The sequence below is a fragment of the Ammospiza caudacuta genome, chromosome 1 (assembly GCF_027887145.1).
Source record: "Ammospiza caudacuta isolate bAmmCau1 chromosome 1, bAmmCau1.pri, whole genome shotgun sequence".
In the NCBI taxonomy this organism is placed as follows: domain Eukaryota; kingdom Metazoa; phylum Chordata; class Aves; order Passeriformes; family Passerellidae; genus Ammospiza; species Ammospiza caudacuta.
This window is the reverse complement of record NC_080593.1, coordinates 17,336,543-17,359,180: the sequence shown is the minus strand read 5'-3', so window position 1 is coordinate 17,359,180 and position 22,638 is coordinate 17,336,543. Positions and strand designations below refer to the sequence as shown.

Here is a 22,638-nt window from a genome sequence, read left to right as displayed (position 1 = left end):
CATGGTGTTGTTAGCTGTCAAATCACAATACCTTGTCCCTCGGTAGCCTTTCTGCTCTTTAGGACTTTTTGTAGATGTGCATATTTATTTTATGTATTTATATTTCTGTGGTGGGATTTATGATAATCTCATTTCATTATTATGCCTTCAAAAGAACAAAAGACTGCTTGTGATAAATTTTACCTCCTCAGACTGGGCACAGCAGTGTTACAAGAGCAGTGATGCAAAGAGTGTGAGAGAGTGAGTCTCTTGTCTCTGAGCTCCCCGGTGCACTTCTTGGTGGGACGGGGTTATCCTGAAACTGGGACAGGCTTCTCCTCCTCTCTAAAGTTCTGGCATCACATCTCACATCAGCATGGTGTGGGAGAAGCAGGCAGGGGTGTCTGAAAGCCTGAAGACTTTCAGTTAGGTGAACTGGATCTGTTAATTCCCTCAGACTCTTAACTTTCAAAACAAGACTGTAGATAGTTTTTCACACTTTTTCACCAGTCTATCAGCTCCTAAAGTAAGTGTAAATGATAGAAGCATGCAGAGATACCTCTACGTGGTATAACAGGGCTGAAAAAGAAATGAAAATTCAGAATTGGCCTTTTCTGCTGCAAACTAGGAATCTCCATTTACACAGGTTTGCAGTTTACATTGCAGTAGCACGGGGTTTTGTTTGTTGTATTTGGGTTTTGGTTCTTTTCAACCAATAGGAGGAAGCAACAGCTAAGTTTCATTTATATTAGTAAGTAAGGCACTCTGGAAAGAAAATGATACTGTGGCTCAAATGTGTACACAGCTAAACTCTTTCCACACTCCCCTTCAAAAAACCCAAGGAAGCTGAAAATCAGTCTGGCTTTGCCCACTGTCTCGATGAGAAACAGTTCTCTGCTGTTCCCCACACCACACCCAGGTGGTGCCTGACAGGAGCTGCTGCCATCAACATTGCCCTGAGAAGCAGCAAATCCCTTGCCATGACTGTGACACAGTGCTTGAGCCCTTGTGCTGGCCCTAGGTAGTCTTCCAGTGCAACATAATCTCAGAAACCAGTGCATGCCATTCTGTTATTGAAAAAGAATTTATTTCATTAGATAAATTCAGGTAATTGGTTTTCAAATGTTAATGTAATGTAGTAGTAATTACCATTACAGTATCATCAGATACCTGTTTTTCTTCTACCTTAACAGAGTTTAGGAGTGGAGACTGTACCACCTCCATGCCCCAAAGTGTCCAACAATGAATTTAGCTTTACAGTTGGTTTTAAAGATTTAAATGGTAAGTAGCTGAATGGACTCTTTCTTACCTTTTATACTTGCTTAATATACCTCACAGCAACAAATGACAAGAAAATCTTTATATAGCCTTGATCAAAAACCCCAAACCAAACAAAAAAACCCTGTTTTGCTGGAGGGGGAGGTATATTTTTGTGTCTCAATTTAGGAAACTTCAAAGGGAACAATTTTTTTGGGACATTACTCAGTTTAAATAGAAGTCAGACTTTTAAAAATGTCTGAGTGTAGAGGAAAACAAACTTGAGAAGTCTCCCAAATAACTTTCTGAAATGTAACCTTTTTAATGTAAGGATTTAACTTGGTGAAAGACAAAGTTCCTCAGTGTGATGTCAGAGCTGCGTAAGCAATTCTGTCCAGTGGAAGTGTCAGCTTCAGCTGCTTCCACTTTTCAGTGCTTATTCTCATTTTGGTTTGCACTGTCACTTTTGTATGTACAGCTGCTTGCTGAGGCTGTGTGGTAAATCAAATGAGGGGATTTATCTGAGTTATAAGTAAAAACCCTTCCTTTGATTTTGTTTGTGATTGCGTTTTGGATTTTTTGGGTTTTTTGGGGTTTTCTTGGGGGTTTTTTGACTGAGGGCTGGTGGTTTGCATTAGCCTGATTTGGTTTTTTCCCCAGGATCAGTTCCTTGTTGGGCTTCCTAAAGACTCTATCAGTAAAGAGGGTAGAACTATGTTAATAGAGAGGATCATAAGCCAACTTTCCCACTGTAAAGAAAAACTTATTAAATACTATATTGACATAACAGGGAGAGCAGAGTAAACTGAGATGGCCTAGTGACATGTTCACACTTAGTCTCATGACTATATTATTGAACTATATTAGCATTTTTGAGTATGTAATTCAGTGCCCTCCATCCCTCTCAAAATCTCACTTAAATGTTTTCCGAGTTATTTGTTTATTTATTTCTTAACTGGACTCTTTAAAGATATTTAAATCACTGACTCTGTATCTTTACACCATGGCTAGTTGAAACAACCACAAATTACATGTGGAGTTCTGGTATAGGATTTTATTTTCTACTCTGTCAGAGTAGAAACCAGAAAGAAAAAGTTACAATGTTTCTATCTGGTTTATTAGTCACTTTTAAAAGAGACTTTTTTGTTTGTTCCTTGCTTAAAGGAGCCTCAAAAGCATATGTCACAGATCACACAATTACTGCTGTGCTGCAGATGATACCATGCAGTTTCTTGTCTCTTAATATTCTTTGATTCTGCTTCATTTTAATTTTTGAGTTGTAGAACAGCAGGAATATATGGAGATACTCTTGATCTAGGCCTCAGTTCAAGGTTTGTTGTGCGCTGTTCCAGAACTTGCTAAGCATTTACGTATTGTGCTTACAGCCTAATGGGAGCTCATGGAATTTCTTGCATTCATATCACTAAGCATGTACCCAGTGACCTTGCTGGATCAGGGCCATGTTTGTAACATCATAAGGGCCTGAGACTGTGCCACTGGAACTGAAGCTTCCTAAACTGTCCTGTTTAGTTTGTATTCCCAGAGCTCCTGGTACTCTGAACTTCAGTGTGAGCAGATTAATGACTGTTTCAAAAGCACTTTTGTTTCTTGAACCCATGTAAAATGTTGTTTCCTTTCCTATGACCGTGTAACCATGCCTTCTGCAGTTTAATCTCTGCTGAACTGGAAACAGTGCTTTGCATTGCCCTCACTCTCTGACACATTGTGTGGTTCTCTTTACAGAATCCCTAAATGCCCTAGAGGACCAAGACCTGGATGCTTTAATGGCTGACCTTGTAGCAGACCTTAATGATGTTGAACAGAAAACTTTACAAGCCCAGAAAACTTCTTCTTGCAACCAGCAAAGTGCAGTCACTCTGCCTTCAACAGGCTTGAATAATGACATTTATTCTAAAGTTAGTCCCTATGTTACTATTACTGGACAGCCTGTGGATGATTTGCCCCCTCCACCACCAGACCCTGAACCAGAACTTCCACCACCACCACCACCACCTCCTCCTGAGCCACTTACTCAGGTAAGTCTGAGTCAAACCTTATTTTAAACATTCTTGTCATTTTGCAAGTGGTATTTGGCACTGGAACACCAGTGGATCTCCCAGGTAGATGCATCTTGGGAAGGTTCTGTAATGGTGAAATGTGAATGAACTCTGGAGTGACATTTCTACTGTTGTGGCCTCAGCAGTTTCTGCCTGTTCCTTGACCTATTGCCCATTCCTTCATCTTTCTAATCATCATTTTGATAGCCCAATACAGGCATAATCATTGCAAATGGTTTATTGTAACAGAAATCTATCACTGAATTCTTTTAAGAAGCACTGATCAGTTAATATCTTATAGAGAGCTTAGTTTTGGCATCAGTGCAAAGCATGGCCAGTGATCTCCACTTGGTAAAGATGTCACTATGTGTGTTAATTGCAGTCTGTGCTATTTGTACTGATGAGAAAATTCTGTGCATGTTTCCCAGCTCCATCCCTGGCCTAAATAGGAAAAGCAGTTAATTTATGGAAAACTCAACATTTGCTAGGTGGCCAGGTCCAGGGACAAGCACAAAGCACAAGAGGTACCTCTCGTGGTCCTGACATGGAATTACTGCTCTTCTTGGTTTGCCTTTGAAAGAAAGTAATGGATACTATCTGCAATAGGGGACAAATGCTCTTAGAAGGTGTCAAAGTTATCAGTAGGTAACTATTTATAACTATTTATAGTCATAAATAGTTAGATAGTATATAAATAGATATAGTTATAAATAGAGCAGCTGGTTTACCTGTATCTAAAATTTCAGACTTACCACAACCTCCTTCATGTTAGTGTTTCTTACAGAGCTGTTTTAACAACTGAAATAAAATGTGATATTTGTAGTATTTTTTTGACATGAGGTTTCAGGGAGGCAGATAATGTGAGAATTCTCTCCTCTCACAGCCCTGTGAGAAGAGAAGGCATTAAAAGAGTGATGCAGCCCCCCAAAAAATGAATCTGAAATCTTGAAATACACAAATATATCTCTTTCAGTATTCATGTTGACAGCAATTAAGATTGAGAGAAGGTGTTTACATTTAGGGAACAGAAATATTTTAGGGAGCATGAAAAGTGTCACTTGGTTTTGCTTAAAACTGTGGTCAGTTCATTGCTGTGTAAAAGCCTGTGTGAACTGAATATGAATCACCTCAACATCACTGCTGCCCCTGGGTTTGGAATCATACAGCAGACATATTTAGCAAAAGGAACAGAAAATTGGATATGTCTGATGACATAAAAAGTGGTTCACTAGATAAAGCTTCATTTGATGCTCAGGGCCTTTTAACACTGTTTGAAGAATGAAACTCATAAACATGGGAGAAGCTTTGCCATTTTTCTGCACCTCAAAAATAATAGTTCACTTCGCATCCTAAAGGAATATCAACATTTGCAAAATACCAGCTAAACAGCTTCAAAAGCTGAAGTATTTAATGTACCTAGTACAACTGATATAGAAGAGATGCTATCGAGATGAGTTTTATCCATTTCCTTCAAAAATTTCCCCATCTTGATTTAGACTCATGATCTTTAAGGAAGTACCAAACTTCTAAGTAGTCTGGTTTGTCAGCTGACAAGTATGGTCTGGAAGGGTGGCTGGTTAGGTGGGCTGAGACTGGCCATTCAAGGGCTAGTAAGTTGACATTTGCTGCCTGGTAGCAAGTGGGATCAGCACTGGGGTTTATATTGTTTAACATTTTTGTCTGTGACCTGAGTGATGACATAAAACCCCACCTGCAGCTGTGCTGAAGAAGCTTTTATTTAAGGGCACTGACTGTCAGGATCACTGGCAGACCTTCAGTGCAAGGGGTCTTAAAACATGAGGGCCAGGCCAGCAAAATACTCTGAAACCCAGCAAGGTACAAGGTCCCACACCTGGGGTCTAATAACCATTTGTACAGTTTGGGAAAGGACAGGCTGAGCAGCAGCCCTGCTGAAAAGGAGATCCTGCTGGGTACCACAGTGAATAAGAACCTTGAGTGAAAGGTCATCTCAGCAGAGGAAGCTGTCCTCTGTTGGGAGGAGTATGGCCAGCAAACTAAGGAGTTATTGTTCCTTTCTCTTGGCACTGCTGGAATACTGCGCTATGTGGAGGTGCTGGAGAGTGTCCATCAGAGAGCTGATGGAATGGCCAGAGGCCATCGTGCAGTGATCAGGGGCCAGCAAGGACAGGCTGAGGGAGCTGTGCTTGTCCAGTCTGACAGAGGAGGCTGGGAGTGATCTAATGACAGCCTAAACATACCTGAAGGATAGATGCAAAGCTAGTGGAGCCAAATGCTTCTATAGTAGTGTTAGATCACCAACATGGAAGGGGCAACAGCTACTTATTGTAGCTTTGTAGTCTCAGAGAGGATATTAGGAATTTTTTTTCCACTTCAGATGGAGGTGTAGCACTGGAACAGGTGATCAAGAGGGATCCCAGATTCCCTTTCTTTGGGGGCTTTCCAAGCTTTGCTAGGCGAAATCATGACTGACCTGATCTAATGTTGGTGGCCATCCTGCTTTGGGCAGGAGCCTGACTAGGGACCCTCAGGCCTCTCCTCCAGGCAGCATTTTTATTGATGCTGGGATCTAAAGCTCACTGAAATCAGCCATGATGAATTTCTTTCCATTGAGTGTTGTACTGAGATAATTCTTTATTAACTGACATTGTGCATTACCTGAGGGTCAAACAAGATTTTAGAGTGGGAAGAGCATATACTTCCTAAACACAACTGGAATTCTATATGAAAAATATGTAGCCAAAAGTCACTTCTCCCTCAGCTGAACTGTTCCTCTGAGACTGATCTCTAATGATATTCTGGTCTTTTTCCAGATTCAGGGAGTGTCAGAGAAGGATAGGAACAGGATGTAGAAGCATTTCTAAGGAATATAACAGCAGTACTTTATTTCCTCATTAAGGCATTGGTTTGACTTTTCCTGCAGCCTTTGCCTCATTTTATGGTACAGGTTGTATTCAAATACTAATGGCATACCCACTGTGGCTCACTGTCCACAAAATTGTCCACAGGGCTATTACACAGACTGCAGTGTGAATGATGGAGGTAATAACCATTTAAAATTAATATGGAAAGAATCAATTTCAAATTAATATTCATGGTCTTGATTAGTGTTTGTTTTGACATGACATTTCTGCTCAGTAAAATGAAATTCAGCAGTAAGTGGAATGTATTTTGTGTCATCAAAAACCACCTTCCTGTTAGCCAGATTCTTGATAAGTGATTCTTGAGCCAATCAAGGCTGAAGTTGTGTTTAACACTTCTGGTTATCCACAGTCAAATAAGAACAGTGTTAATAATTCTCAATGCTGCTGTGATATTAAGCTCCTATTTTCTAACCCTTAGGTGTGCCAAAATAAAGTACAGCCTTTCTTTCAGGGAAGCATAGAGCTGTCTCATAAGTTTCCATCAACTCTGACATTTTTTTTTTAAATTGCCCTTAAGCTAAGTAAGGCTTCTTCATTTACTATTGACATGATGACTTTATGTGCTTCTGTTTAAAGATCCAGAAAACGTGGTGATGATCCTGTGGTGGGAAAACAAATCCTGTAGCTTGTCAAAGCATTTCTCTAACACTGCTAAAATTTTGCATCGGATAGTTTATTTCCTTTTTCTGCATTAAGTCAAAGCTTATGAAACCAGGAAGGCTGTCAGGTGAGAGCTCTGTTGCACAGATTATACAATGGGAGAATTCTGTTCAACACATGCAGATGAAGCCTGAATTACATCTGCCTAAAATTTTCATCAGCAAGCCTGCCCACACCACACTCAACCACTTCGGTTAAGCTGCTTTTCCTGCTTGCTTCATGGAAGTGGTAAGGGGAGGGTCAGAGTGTGAGAGGCTGTGTACTTTTCCCTCTGTACAACCATCAGCCTCCCTGCAGCAGCCACCTTTGTGCAACTGCTTGTGTTCAACTACAGAAGCTTTTTTTGGATTCTCTAAGTTAAGCACTGCTGAGCTATAGCAATGCAAATTTCCACACCTGCAAAGAAAAAAATGAGATATTTTTAACTGATTGCATGGTATTTATAGTGGAGAATTTGATAACAGGAAATGTGCTTGAAGCAGCGATGAAACAAAAGATGTTTAGTTCAGTCAGTCAGGAGTACTTTAGCTACACTTGAACATTCCCCAAAACTTGGGATGAATAAGATAACCTTCCTTCTCTTTCTTTGCTATTGTATGATATCTCAGAGACAGGGAAGTGATGGCAATGCTTAGTTAGGCTTAGTTTCTTGCAAGTGCATCTTCCATGAGTTGCAGTCAGTTCTCTTGGTGTGAAGACCACTAAAAATTATGACTTCAGGGTAGCAAATGGAGGCTGAAAGTAACAGAAATCTTGTGTGGAAGCAGAACAGGAACTTTCTCCCACAGTCCTTGACTGGAAGTTGGTAGCCTGTGAGTAGTGTAGCACAAAATCTTACCCCTTTTAAACAGAGGAAACTGTGAAAGTAAGAGAGCAGCAGGGACAGCAAAAATCAGCAGAGAAGCAAAAAAGCAAATACAAGACAGTCTTCAGTAGAGGCAATAGGGATGTTAAGTTAGAAAGAAAGTGAACCCTCCAGTAGTACTGGAGGAGTCCAAGGCAGCCTCAGGAACCACATTCACTTGTTGTCCAAAATGTGCTTTTCCAACTCCAAATGTGACTCGAGGAGAGTTCTGGAAGAGAGATGGCATAAAGGAAATCTGTACAGCAGTCACAGAGGCAACACCAGGCAGCTAGTGCTACATTTGGTACACGTAACTAAAATTCCTAGCATCTGGGGATCCAGAGTCTTCTGGGATCACAAATGTCATTGATGTTAAGAGAGAGGCATGTTGTTGATAGAGCTGCTTTGTAAAAGGAGAGCTGGGTGATACTGAGATTTTTGGGATTCTTACTGTGGAATGAACTTGTGTGCTCTGTGTTAATATGAATAGGTCCATTCATAGAATAAAAGCCAACTATTGGAGATGTTCTTCTCAGTAGGTATCTGTGCAGTAAGAGATCATATGTGGCAAGTCAAAGAATTCATATAAATTAATGTACTGAACACAGAGTATAAAATTATAAGTGATGTAATTGCAAGCCAAAATTTCAGTATAATCCTACTTTATTTCAGTATAATCCTAGTAAATTCTAGTTCTCTTACCCTAATGAGAATTAAGTTTTCTTCCAAGCAGCTGCATCCACAATGCTATTTCACTGAGGCTGGATCTTCCTTCACCTTCTCTTTTGTATCAGCTGTACGTACAGAAACATAGAAGAGTCCAGTTTTCAGGCATTTTTGTAGCATTTGAGGAACAGGTCATGTAGGAACTATATGGCTGAGCAACAGCAGGGAGCATGGGACTTGTAAACCAAAGCTTTGGCTGAAGGATCTTAGGTCAAGAAGTCTGGAAATTATCTGTGTGTATGAGGGTTGCTGTAACAAGCTTTATCTTCAGGATGTAAATATCAAGAACAACCCTTTTCAAGTAAATGTAAATTGCTGAGATTACTTAACAAGAAAGTTAATATACCAAATATCTTGTGTCTTTTCAGGAAGAACTAGAGGCAAAGGCTAAAGCTGACAAGATTAAACTTGCATTGGAGAAATTGAAGGAAGCCAAAGTTAAAAAGGTGAGCCATAAAATAATAAATGCTACCGTAAGAGCTACCACCTAAACATCTGTTAACATTCTTCTTAATTATAAATTTCTTACTAAAATGACTAGGCTTTTCCATAGTTTATCTGTAAAGGTACTCTGCTGAACTCTCCTCATCCACCTCTAGAGAAGGCTCTGGATAATTGCTACTGCCAAGGGACTGATTTTTTAGAGGACTTGGAAAGCATTGCATCTTTTTCTTTTTTTTTCAGTGTTGGGGCAAAACCCACTGTTCTGATAAGTTGCTTTAGGGAAAGCAGAGTGTACATGAAAATGTTGCTGAGTTATGCTGTGCTGATTCCAGGAGTATTAAACTTTTCTTAATAGTGGATACAGTGGATTTAGCTAATCCCTATTAAATTGATGAGGGTCTTCTTGCTAAATCTTTCCACAGCAGTGTAGTAATGAACTAGCATAATAGAAATTATTTTAGACCAACAAATTAGAAGCTGCAAGTGTTCAGTAATTCTGAGTAATGGATGTGAACTAAAGACAGTCATGATCTTTCAGTCTTGCTCAAAGAAGATGGGAAGTGTTGGAGCCTGCAGAGCTTCCAGGAAGAATGGAAGTTTCCAATAAATTTGGGAATGTCCAGTCTTGAGGTGGTTCCCACAGAACACTTTACATTCATCTACAAATGCTCTTTCTGAGAGAATGTCTTGGGAGGATTTCACTGATGTTGACTTTGTAAAGCTCTGTAACTAAAGTTATGACTGCTCACTGGTCACCCTCTTTTCCTTGTAATGTTAGCAATTCTTCTTTGGGTGACTTTGTCTTCCCAACTTCTTTCCCCCCTGTGAATATTTGTAACCATACAGTAGAAGGTGGGTTCAATCTTGTGACTATGTCACTATAATGGAATTACTTTGTCATTCTTGAGTTTTAAACTGACTAAATATTGTCAAGAAAGCTGGTTTTCTCTCTTTTACTAGAAGCAGAGGGCAGAGGGCAGGGATGATGGTGAAATGCAAGTTCACAGCCTTGGACTTCAGGAGAGAAGACTTTGGCTTCTTCAAAGATCTTGGAAGAGTCCCATATGGAACTTCCTAATGGGAAGGAGGGATCAAGAAATCTGGTCAATATTTAAAGATCACCTCCATCAAACACAAGAGAGTTCCATCCCAGTGGAAGATGATCAGAAAATATTGTGAAGATGATCAGGAGTATCTCCTGTGAGGAGAGGCTGAGATTGCCTAGGGCAGAGAGGGATCTATATGGTGCTTGTCTATCTCTAGAAAAACCTCAAGAGAGGGTGCAAAGAGAGTGGAGCTAGGCTCTCTTCAGTGCTGCCCAGTAATGGGACCAGGGGCAACAGGCACAAACTGAAATACAGGAGGCTCTGAACGCCAGGAAACACTTATTCCCTGTGGGGGTGGGTGAGCCTGGCACAGGTTTCCCAGGCAGGTTGTTATCTCCTCCCTGGAGATGATAGCAAACCATCAGACAGGGTCCTGGCCATCGGTCTCTAGGTGGCCCTGCTTGCCTGGGCAATGATGGACTGATTGACCACCAGAGGTGCCTTCAATCTCAGCTGTTTGGTGATTCTGTGAAGATGGAAGCTGCATGCATGTTTCTGAGCAGTCAGTTATAACCAGACATAAATCCCCTTTTGCCTTAAACATGTTAGATTATGCTTGTAAAACACCTCTTTTTTCTGTTTAATCTGCACTATGCCTCAGATGCTTATTTTACAGAAGATTCTTCTTACAAGGATTGGAATCAAAACAAGTTCATGGCTTTTTTTACATTTGTTTCTGCTTTCCAGAGATAGTATAGATTTTCTCTTGGGGATCTTAACTCTGCTTTACATCACCTTTTACACAGATTGTCTCTACAGAACCAAAGCTTCTTATGCACACATTTTAAAATAAAGAACTATTTAAACAAAAATATGGAAAGTCCTCCCAACTCACCAGCAATGTACAGACCTTGTAGAGAATTATTCTACTGTTTTCAGTACTAATGGAGCATTTTAAGTACCTTCTTATAATGGACTTCCAGTTCTTTATCACATTTTAGGTACTTCAGCATTTTCTTGCATTGTTCCTCTCTGAAGAAAGTTCACTGTGTTTCTTGTTTAACAAATACTTCACCATATAAAGAAGTAATGAGTGTCTTATGTTAATTTGGTCAGTTAGTAACTCATGAGGGGAAGAGGAGGGAATTTTTTCTCTGTGGTGGCCAGTGACAGAACCCAAGGGAATGGCCTGGGACAGGCCCTCCAGGAAAGTGTTCACAGGCCTGACAGAGTTCAAGAAGCATTTGTTTCAAGATGGTCTTGGGCACATGGAGCAATGCTCTTGGGCTTGTCCTGTGCAGGGCCAGGAGTTGGACTCAGCGATGCTGATGGGTCCCTTCCAACTCAGTATATTCTGTGAACTCATCTGTTTTCTTATTGATGACAGCTGGATTATGGCCCATCTTAGTACAATCCAATTTCAGGCTATTTTGTTGGCATGGCAAGATTCTTCCATTCTTTTTCTGTATAAAATGAAATTTTTCACATTTATAGCTTGCATTAAGGACACTCTGTCCTTTTGCACTTGGTTTCCCTATCAAGCATTTTCCTTAATTGCACATCTAGTAGATTTAGAGAAGAGATTAAGTTCTGCTTTTTCTTCATAGCAATTTCACCTTTCCTGAAATCATGCATAGGACAAGGCTTCATTCTATTTTTAGAGAAAAGATCTTTATTTTGCGGAAAATTATAATGTGAAAATTTCGGAGCTGTTTTATTCTCTCAGCTTGCTTTGGGACAGGATGCCTTTGAATCAGTAATAACCTTCAGCGTTTATCTTTCTTATCTGTGTTAGCAGATTCAGACGAGTCCTTTTGTTGCTCCTGAAATTAACTGCCTGTTCTGTGACTTTGTTCTCAGCTTGTTATCAAGGTGCACATGAACGATAACAGCACCAAGTCCCTGATGGTGGATGAGCGCCAGGTGGCACGGGATGTTCTGGACAATCTCTTTGAGAAAACCCACTGTGACTGCAATGTGGACTGGTGTCTGTATGAGACATACCCTGAGCTGCAGATTGGTGAGTGCTGTAGTCACATAGCAAATAGATAGAGGGCTGGTAATCTTAAAACATCAGGTAAGTGTTGGCAATCTTGAAAAGATAGTAACATTTCTCCTGCCCATCTGTCCCCTGATGTTGGAACAGCTCAGACTCTAAGCTGAGGGATGCTGCAGGAATATGTTTGATGTGTTTGTGCTGTAGAATTGAGTCCATTCAGCTGTGCTGTGACCTGCAGAAGGCTCCTTGCTTTTCACCATATCCATTATTTTATTTTACACAAAATGAAGGAGCCGTGTGAACTTCAAGGTGATGACAAACCCAAACACACTAGTACTCAAATCCACTTTTTGAAGAGGCAATGCTGTGCTGGAGTGCTATCAGCAGGCATGTATTACATACTAGCCAAAAAAATGTCCTTAAACAAGACTCTGTGAGAAGTGTTTCAGTCATTTCTAATGCTCTTCATTTGTGGTAATAATTTTTCTAAGTGTAGCAGTTTACAGGGCACTGCTCTGTGATGGGGCTGCAGCTCTGCTTATGGTAAGTTATGACTTATGGAGTAATTAACCTGGCCTCTGGGTCCTAGAAAACAGCTGCGCAAAACTTAGAAATTGTTCCGTGCAACATAAGTCTTGTTTGAAAAAGGCTTCAAGGTTTCTTTCATTAAGAACGCAGTATTTACTAATTGTCAAATATTTTAGAATCTTTTTATTTGCCAGCCTGAAAAGGTATTGACATCAAAAGGAGAAGGAATATTGCCACTGCTTTCTTTCAGAGTCACATTTGACCTAGAGAAATGGGAAGTTGTCAAACAGCCTTTAACATTCTCAGTTTACAGTCTCCCAGCAGAGATGGGAAAATTCTCAAATAAAGTCAAAGATCAATATTGCACTTTAAAAGAGTCCCAGGTGTAGTCATTCTGCTAAATTAAACAATAGAAATTTTAAAATAACTGGAAAAAAGCCTGACTGGTCATGAGCAAGGAGATGCTCATTTGCTTGTAAGAGTGGTACAGAAATTTACTGCCAATCTGTTCTTCTACATGATTAAGATAATGATGCTGCATTCTTTTGTTCCTGCTTATCTTAACTAAGAAAAAACTGGAAATGTCATTTGATGCTAGAAATCTGACAAAACTCACTGAATAATTTTGGAGTGTTTTCCTGTCTTAGAAAGTTGCTCCCTTTTTGTCCAGGGTGACTTGGACAAACATGTCTGAGTATTAGGATGACATCACAATCAACATATGGTTTCTGAATCTCCATAGTCATTAAAAAGAATGTACTTGTGTTTCTGCATAATCTGGATAGATACTTGAATTTCCCATCATGCAATTAAAACTGAAGGTATCAAGGAGATTGTTTGCTACAAACATAGGGGTAAATGGTTGGATATTTTTTGTGAAAATTTGTTGTGCTACTTTAGTCACAGCTAATGCTAGGTGATTTTGGTTAGTGTTAGGGTATTGGTATAGTAAGGAATTACTCTCATAATGAATAAAAATTATTTTAAAAGCCAGAACAGGAGAAAATACTGAAGGAAGTGAACTTGTATCTTGTTCAAGAAAAAAGGAAAAATCTATTAACCCTGATGCAGTGATCCATTACCAGGTCCAGGTCTGCTAAGGATGGAGCCTTTTTGTTTGCAGAAGGCAGTTTCAATATGAATGGGATGGTACATGTTCTTTCTTCTGCTTCCAATGCACAGCAACATGCTGTTAATTTTGTGCAAAATCAGAACAATGTGAGCCATTCTTTATTTTTGTCAGTATACTTCTTGGCTGCTCTAGATAGCTTTATTACCATCAGCACAAAGACAGAACTTTTCTGCACTTCATCTTTCTGCCTGCTTTCCACATTAGTATTAAAGAGAACAAAATTATATTTACTTTAAGGAGCAAATCTGAGCAGCAAATAATTCTTGCTGAACTGAAGGTCCAAGCTGCTTTTATATCACAAGATCCTTTACTGGTTGTCTTACATATATGGTTATTTTGAAAGACTATCATTGTAAATAAAATAAACTACAGTTTAAAATTAAATACATGTTAAATATCACAAATAATCTCAGTAGTGAGATGGTCATGTAACACTGGGCTGTAGGTGTACCAGAATCTATTGCAATAAAGACTATTGCAGTCTTATAATAGGCATCCAGATTTGACTTTTTTTAGGTAAATTAGGTAAAAAGACCCTCCTGAGGATGATAAAATCATATTTTTCATACAAGAAAATCTTGCTACAGCAAATGAACAAACAAAAATATATGTGGCAAAAATTAATGTTACTGTCTGAGAATTGTTTCATGCCTATCTTGAAGTATAAAGTACTGTTCATCCTTCAAACCATTACTGGGGTTTTATATAGTGCTTCCTATTTCCAGTGCATTGCAGAATTGCCAGTTGCTAAATGAGGAGTGTTATGTTGTTGGTGTTAAAAGTTACTGTGTCCATGCAGGTGGGTCTTGAAGCTACTCTCATTCTGTGAATTTAATTAATTCACCAGGTGGAGGTTGGATGGGATGTACTAAACCCTTGTCAAAAGTAACGAGCATTAAAGAAAGCCTACAAAATGTGTGTTTTGTTACTTCCTCTGATGCTAGGCCAGTCTAGGCCATTGGAAGATTTGATCACCAGGAATGGGAGTATGGCTGTTCCCAGGAAACTGCCAAAATTCTGCTGAAAATTTGAGCTGGGTGAATTCCCTATCCCAGTACCAAATTTGTAGAAAAGTGCAGATTGGGACACTCCAAAATGACCTGTCAAGTTATGCTGAATTCCTTTTCCTTTAAAAGGAGTTTTATTTGAGCAATTTATATATTTTATCTAAATGAAACTGAAGTGGTTTCAGAGTTACCTCAGTTAACAAAGCACACCCTGTGGCTTTTCTGGGTGGAGGAGTGGGGTTCAGAGCAGATCGGGGGGGACAGAGCTGAAATTAGGTCTCTAGCAACCCTGGTAAGGATAATACAGAGATGCTGGGTGAACCAGTATATCTTGACATTAGTTCTATCTTTGTTTTTTCCTACTCTGCTATTTCTGGTTTTAAATACGGTTACTTAAAACCAAATATTTTCTTTTCAGTGCATAGAATTCTTCCTGCTGACAAAAAGCAAATCTTCATTGCATTGTAAAGAAGTAAAACGACAAATAAATTGAGTCTTTACTTTTTTAAAATTCATTAGCCAAAGTTTATCTATATCCCTTCTTCCACCCCCCAGTCTGTGGTACTGCAAACCTTAAAAAAACCAAAATCAATCAAAAGCAGAAAGCCATAAAATATATGGGTGTAACTGTCTGCTCCTGGTGGGTCACTGCTTCCATCCCTTGCAGTCTTCAAGCAGCAGTACAGAGATTCAGGAGGAATCCAGGAGCATGGCACAGCTACATAAAGTGTCTTCAGTAGCTGCTTTGCCCTTCCATGTGACACAATTTCCTGTGGTGTGTGACAGGTTCTGCTCCCATCTGTGCAGTGGAAAAGAGTGCTGGACTGTCCAGCCCTGAGTGAGGGAATCAGATAATGATTGCATTCTTACACAGGAATTTCTGCAGCCTCAGGAGAGGGCAGAAACAGTTTCAATGTTTTACATTATCTTCTCTGTCTCTCCAGAAAGGTTTTTTGAAGACCATGAAAATGTTGTTGAAGTGTTATCAGACTGGACTCGAGACACTGAGAATAAGATTCTGTTTTTGGAAAAAAGCCAAAAATATGCTTTATTTAAAAATCCCCAGGTAAGCTAATATGGTATTTGGATAAAAGTCTAAACTAAGGTCATTTAGTCTGCATGTTGCCTATTATATTAATGATTTCTTTCAGCTCTGTCAGTTCAGAGAAAGCAAAACTTATATTTTCAACCAAAAAACCCACCAGGATTTTAAATGGAAGGACTTGAAAATTGGAGTTTTCTGATTTTTTTTTCTGATACTTTTAGAGTCCTGTTTGTAGAGGTAAAAGCTGAAGCATGTAGTTCACCTCTGTAGTACAAGCCACTGCTTAGGTACAGCTCTTAGAACTGTGTGAAATGGCACATCTGTAAAAACCTTTCTTTTTACTACAGCTTCTACACTATTTCTGCTGATGAATATAAATATTTCCTTGAAGGCCCAGTTTTTGCCAGTTGTACATAAAACTTCATAAAGGATATACTTAATGCTGCAGAAGATTTACTGGGTTTTGTTTATGCTGAGGAGAATTGGTTATCAGGAACTTCTGCACTTTATCTTTGTAAAGGAGGGTCTGCACACTGAATTGCATCAAATTATTCAGATAGGTATATACAAAAATTGTTATGTTATGTGGTCAAAGCTGTATGTACAAACATCCTGGAACATGCAGTTGGTGGATTCTGGGACAGAGGATCTTTTCCCCATGTCAGCTGCCTGTTAGCTCACTGAGCATCTGGTTTGTTCCTAAGGGCAGCAAGAGATAAATGAGCAATTCAGCATTGCCAAAAAAAAAAAAAGAGTCAAATATGTAATTTGGCAGCAAATCTCACCAAGCTGCTCATTAGGAAATTGGGGTTTTTTATAGAATGAACCTCTATTTCAAGTAAAACCTATGGAAAAGAAGTTTCCTTCATTGATATAAGTATCCACAGTCAGGGAAAGAAAACTTATCCTGAAGTGTACATGGGTTAATGTTGATTTTTAATATGAAACAGCAAAACCAGGTTTGGAAATACAATATTGTAGCTCAAAGTGTCCTCCTTTCTAGAGCCCATAAACTTACCCAGCAGCAGAGGTTCAACTCCAGCTTTGATTCGTACACTGTAGTGTTATTTGGGTAAGTGGTTTTTGAGCCCTTCCTCAAACAGGAAGTAAAACTTTGATGGATATTCTGCTGTGAAGAATATTGCATTTTGGTTGCAATGAAATTTAGCAATAAATGTGACCTAAACAAGAACCAAACAAAAGTGTAGGTCTGTCCTCTTGTGTCAGCTGGATCTGGACAAGTCTGCAGTCATTGAGCTTTAGCCCCTCTGTGTAAGCTCTAAAATGAACAAACAAAGTCTGAGCAAACTGGATCAGTTGTGGCTATCACACTGTTGAAATATTTTGCCAGTAATAAAGTCTGACCATCTGTCAGGCGTGGTAAACTCAAACATTGTGAATGGGGAAAATAGTACAGACATATCAGCACTTTGTGGCAGAAAGTAATCAGCACTGTACACAGTGAATACTGAAATATTGTAAAATACACATCTGCAGTGAGTCTCTGAACAGGCAAACCAAGCAGAAATGCTGAGTTGTGGGGGGTAGGGTGTTTGCCTAGCTGACTATGTACAGAAATTGTGGTGTAACCAAAAGGAAACTGAAATCCTGTGCTTTGGGACTGAGTGCTTAGTATATTCACCCTCCTCCTGGCTCAGTCAAGGCTGCCCCATAAAACTCATTTTGGGAGTACCCAAATTGCAGAATGCTTTCTTTGACACACCCATGGTGCTAGTGCCGAAGCAGCTGAATTCCTTGTTTATTTCATGCTCATTCTGTTGCAAGGGTTTTGTGGAGATCTCACCCATTTTTAACTTGCATATCTTTTTCTGGGTAAAAAAAAGAGGCAAATCCCAATGGTGGCCAGGTGCCTACAGTTTATTCTTAGACAAATTAGTGATACAAAATTTTCATCACAAAGATTGGACACAATTAGTGCTTTAAAAATCTTATAAAGATGGGCAGATGCCTTCCTCTCTGAAGAAGGTCTGTGTGAGGCCAATGTTTATTGTTTCTTTCTGTGAACTAGTTATAGACCTATTTAACAACATTTAATTAAGAGTGTTTCATTTTCTGAGGAGGAATTGAGGTTCTGAAATGCAGGATTTTTTCTCTACATGCTGGCAGTATGTTGCTCAGTTAATGCCCGTGGCTTTTTTTTTTTAAGATTGTAATTTTTGTCATGCAGCACTTGGTAGTTTTTCTGCAGCTTTGTTTCTGAAATATTTTTTTAAAGTGTTTGAAATTCCTTTTAGAAAAAGCTTTTATAAAAATCTCAGGTGTCCCCCTTGCCACAAAGACAGGCACACTTTTGCCCTCTGCTCACTGTGATATAATAGACCCTGTAGGGAAATTGCAGTAAAATACTGTTCCATGAGTGCCACCAGTGACTCATCTGCAGAGAGGGAGCATCACAAGTCTATGACTAAAGAGTGAAACAAAAATACATTCTGGTACATGGGAAAATAAAGAGAACCTTTACAACATTGGAAAGGTGATGCTTTGTCATATGGTTGAGTGATGCTGGTTTTCTCTTGAAAGGAAAGGTTGTCAGGGCTCAACACCTCTTTTTAAAAATCTCAAAGAATAATTCTCAGCTAAAAGGTACTATAAAAGGAAGAAAAACGAGGGAAAATAGTTGTTTTTAAGGTGTAGCTGAATCTAAACTCCTTGCTGTGAATGCTGGTCATGCTCTTTGAACGCTGTTTTTCAGTTCTGTTTGCATGAACTTCCATTTCCTGTGGGGTTTTCTTGATAAAATCAAACAGTGCAGGCAATGCCACCTATGTGTGCTTTATAGGCCACATTGCAGGTGTCTTTTTTTTGTTTTCTTATTATTGGACAGTATTTATGACAATTATTGAAAGTCTGTACGGTGAGTACTTCATGCTTCTGCTCCTTCATATGTAAACCAAAAGCTAGATCTGCACCTTCCAATGGAGAATCCATACACTGAATTGATATTTTATTTATTCTGAAGAGCAAGAGTTCCCAACAGCATTCAAAGGAGGTGGAGTAAAGGTTTGTAACAGCTTTCATTACAAGACAGCTATAGCAAGTTTCATGCTTGAATATTTATCTGCTATCGACCAGGTGATACTTTTGTTTTTCACCAGCTTGGCCACATTTATAAATCAAGGTTTTCCTTTTGTATCCACTGTTACCCAGTGATGGAAACATAAAAAGGTGACAGGGAACCTGGTTATTGAGCATGCTGGCAAAAGTGCAAAGAAATAGAAGTGAGAAAAGGGAGGTGTTTTTCACTGTACTCCCATTGTTTTGTTATCTTAATTTCTCTCTCTTTTGGGGGTTTCAAAAGAGCTTTGCCTTTAGCTTCATGTGTTTTAGTACTTTTATGATCTTCAGAGCAATTATAGGCATCTTCTAATATTTTTAATGGGCAGGTTCCTAGGGGACACACCATGATATGAGTTGCAGATATGACCTTGCTCTGTTTTATTTTTTCTGCATAAACCATGCTGCATTGAGTAGCAGTTGCAATGATCTGAAATGGGATGTGAGCTGGCCAGTTCTTGCCTCATATTGGGTGCAGGTTGGATGAGCATAAGCAGGCAGCCCGTTGCTCAAAGAAGCTAGTCATGAGTAGGAAGCAGCTGCCTTGTTTTATGCACACTGTTTGATCTGTGCTGTTGTGGATTTTTCAGATCTTCTGGAAAATCAATCTCAAGAGCTTGAAAGCAGAAATACAACCAAAGTGTAAGAGGAGGCAGAGGGAGCATGCTGTCTTGTAGCACCTATTTTTTTGCCATGCAACAAGTAGTTGCTGCTGCATTCCCTCTTGGATGGGTCTGTGAATGAAAAATGTGAAAGGTGTGAGAGAGGTGCTATTTCATTTAGGAAATTCATTTTTTTAGTATGGAGACATGAACACCAATCAGAAAGTTTGATAGTGCTGTATTTAAGTACTGTTTTATCATGATCCAGGTTTGCTTTGCTTACATGCCAACACAGATGTTCTTGGACACTACTGAAAACACTTTCTATCTTCCACTGTTTGAGCATTATACAGTGCAGAGAGATACACCCTGATTATTTCTTTACCTGCCTTTCCACACCAAAGGAGAAGGGTATGCCCCTAAGTGGAAAGGTTTTATGCATAGAAATAGTTAATTCTCAAATCTGTAGATATATGTAGGAAGTTGCCCTGCAGCTACATCTTGTCCCATTAATGACCTGACATCCCAAACCAAACATGCATTTCCAAGTGGTGTCCTCACACAGGAAAGAGTCTGCCTTTTGTCATGACCTTTGACTACTGGACTTGAAATGACCTCTTCTGGACACATGTGTTTTGCCTCCTCTAGGATGAATGCTTCTGCTCAAAAATAGCAGACCACACAGTAATGAAACAAGTACAGTGTTCAGTCTGCTCCCCAGTTTTTTAGCCACTGACAAATATGTATATATGTACTTCCAGATTTCAGGAAAGAGGCATAAAGGAGGTAATAAATGAAGTGTGTGTTGACAGGTGAAAGACAACAGTGTACATCTGTGTAACATTGGGTTAGGTGACAGAGCCCCTAATGAAAAAGCTGTGGCATTAGAGATCCAGCATGGATATCCTTACAAACTTTCTCTCTTTAGGATTGATTATTTCAGTACAGGGTGGTCTGGGCTTCTGCTAAATAAATGCCAGATGCCTCAGTGTGAATCAGTTGCAGTCAGAGGAGCTTTGTTCCACAGAAGGCTGACTAAGTCAGATGGATGCTCTCCCCACAAGTTGATGAGCCAAGCCTTGTTGAGACAAAGCGTACTTACCTTGATAAATCTTCATTGTGTATTTTAGTGGTTGTACTATGTCTTTATAATGACCTAGAGAAGAAGCCTTACAGCTTGCATGTCCCTGTGCTTTCCAAACCCATCCCAAGGTCTGGAGGCCCAGCCCAGCCTGGCAGTGCCCTCTGAGGCTTCAGGGCTGCAGTGGTGCTGCCTCTCAAGGAGAGCTGTTGCACAAGCGCAGATCACTGGGCTGCAGCTGCTCAGAACTTTTAAATGGGTTTTGTTTTGAGCTGATTTTGGCTTTTTTCCACTCTGAATATTGTCTTTAGATGTGACTGCGAAGCTGTGGTCCTTAGTGGTAGCTTACTTAGAGATTTGTGCTAAAATTCTGTCCAGGCAGTCTGAAGCCAGCTGCATTTCCTAGGATAATGTCTGTTGTATTGAATGTTAAAGTTTCTCACACTGTAGACATGGCATCAGCATAGGCCACATTTCAGGTGTCTGTGTTTCTGAGCTCCCCTGACTTAATGTGAACTTCTAAGAAAGCAGTTTTTAAAGAACTGGTTTTGAGATCCAGACATCTTCTGCTTCCTCTCCTGGTGCCCCTCCAAAAACAGTCTGCTCTGAGGCTTGCATTCTGGCAGACATCTGTTCCCAGCACTGCTTGGAAATGAAGATGTGGTTGTGTGGAAGAGTAGTGTTTCACTTCAGATAAACTGCACAGCTGTAAATGTGGTCTACTGGCAGGGCAGATTTGCTGCTTGTTTGTGTCTTTCTTATACTATGGCAACAGCCTGTTCCTTTATTTACACACTTCTCACTTGTATTTTGGTATTGTGTGGTATTTTTGGTATTTTTTATTTTGGTAATGTTTGCATTTATATTGCAGTTTCAGTGTTGAGAAGTTCGAGGCACATAAACATGTTGTCGCTTTCTCATAGTCTTGAGGCATGAAAAAACAGAGATGAAAAGTCAGATAAATTGAAAAACTTGTAAACCACAAGAACTCTGAGTGTAACCATTCTGGTCTCCAGGGCATGAATCCAAATGCTGCTTCCATCCCTGATCTCCCTGCTTCCTTCACTGCCTTACAGTCTGCAGGCAGCCAGCTCTGCTTCTCTGGCCCTGCTTGCTGTGGAGCAAAGCCACTGCACATGCTCCAGCACACAGGTCCTAGCATCCTTCCCGCTTGTCAGAATCTGCACATAAGTCCAAGTGCTGTCCTTTTGTCCATCTGTACAGTGCAGATGGATGCAGACTGGTTATTGCTGTTTCGCAGTCAGAGAATTTGTTTTTATGGGTGAACATGTCCTCGAGGCACCGCGGTTCCTTTTTTGTGGGACAGGCAGGAACTGGGTCCTCTGAGGACAGCTGCAGTGTCACACAAACAGAGGAGTGCAGGCTTTATTTTCGGTAGGCTGGAGCACATGTGCTAAGATATCATGGTGATCACTTCTTCAGATTTCTTCTAGATTTTTGAACAGTTTCTTCACTACATATAAGTATTTTGCAGAGGATGAGCAGGGGTACAAAAGTAGCAATAGTAACTTTGGATAAAGGCTTTGGCATATAAGCACTTTATCTAAAAATTGACAGCTGAGTTATATCCAGAATGTAAGATATAAAGCATGCAAATTACCAGATTGGGTTGTAGGGAAAATGCTTTCTAGCCTTTTGATACTGCATTGTATTCATTGTATATCAGCCTGAAATCAAATGTTAGGTTCTCTACAACCTGTAATCATATAGGAAGCAATGAAAATGGGAGTGCTAAAACCCAAACCCATTGATCCAGAAAAAGAGCCAAAAACATAAGCCACTGGTTTAAATTTTTGGAGGCCATATTTACATGGGCAAAATCAATCTTGTATTACCTTTGGATTATATTCAGAATAAAAAATTAAAATTCATGAGCAGCAGATGTGATTAAACTTATCTGTTAGAAGAGTCCATAAGCATCTGTTTCTTGCACCTGCTGATTGGCACTCAGTATTGAAAGACTCAGTAACTATTGAGTGAGTTTGTGGTTATCTAGTTACTTGTATTGCCAGCTTTATAATGAACATGAACTTCTTTTGTGTCTTTGTCAGAATTTCTACCTGGCCAACAAAGGGAAGAAAGAAAGCAAAGAAATGAACGATAAAAACAAAGAGGCTTTGCTGGAGGTAAGCCAAATTATTGGGCTGCTGATGCAAATGTCACCAAAACTCTGCCACCATTTGCATCTGCTCTGCAGTAACAGCAAGTAGTTCTTTGTGGGAAATGGTGTAA

General features: G+C 39.7%; 1 protein-coding gene across 1 annotated transcript in view; it reads left to right on the top strand.

Annotated features, from left to right (window-relative positions):
• The window catches only part of APBB1IP (amyloid beta precursor protein binding family B member 1 interacting protein), a 64,022-nt gene that overhangs the window by 15,545 nt on the left and 25,839 nt on the right, over window positions 1-22,638 (top strand). The window contains exons 3-8 of the mRNA XM_058810648.1: window positions 1,173-1,260; window positions 2,980-3,272; window positions 8,795-8,872; window positions 11,777-11,936; window positions 15,527-15,648; window positions 22,458-22,532. Coding sequence (XP_058666631.1) covers window positions 1,173-1,260; window positions 2,980-3,272; window positions 8,795-8,872; window positions 11,777-11,936; window positions 15,527-15,648; window positions 22,458-22,532 — 816 coding nt within the window. The remainder of the gene's footprint in view (window positions 1-1,172; window positions 1,261-2,979; window positions 3,273-8,794; window positions 8,873-11,776; window positions 11,937-15,526; window positions 15,649-22,457; window positions 22,533-22,638) is intronic.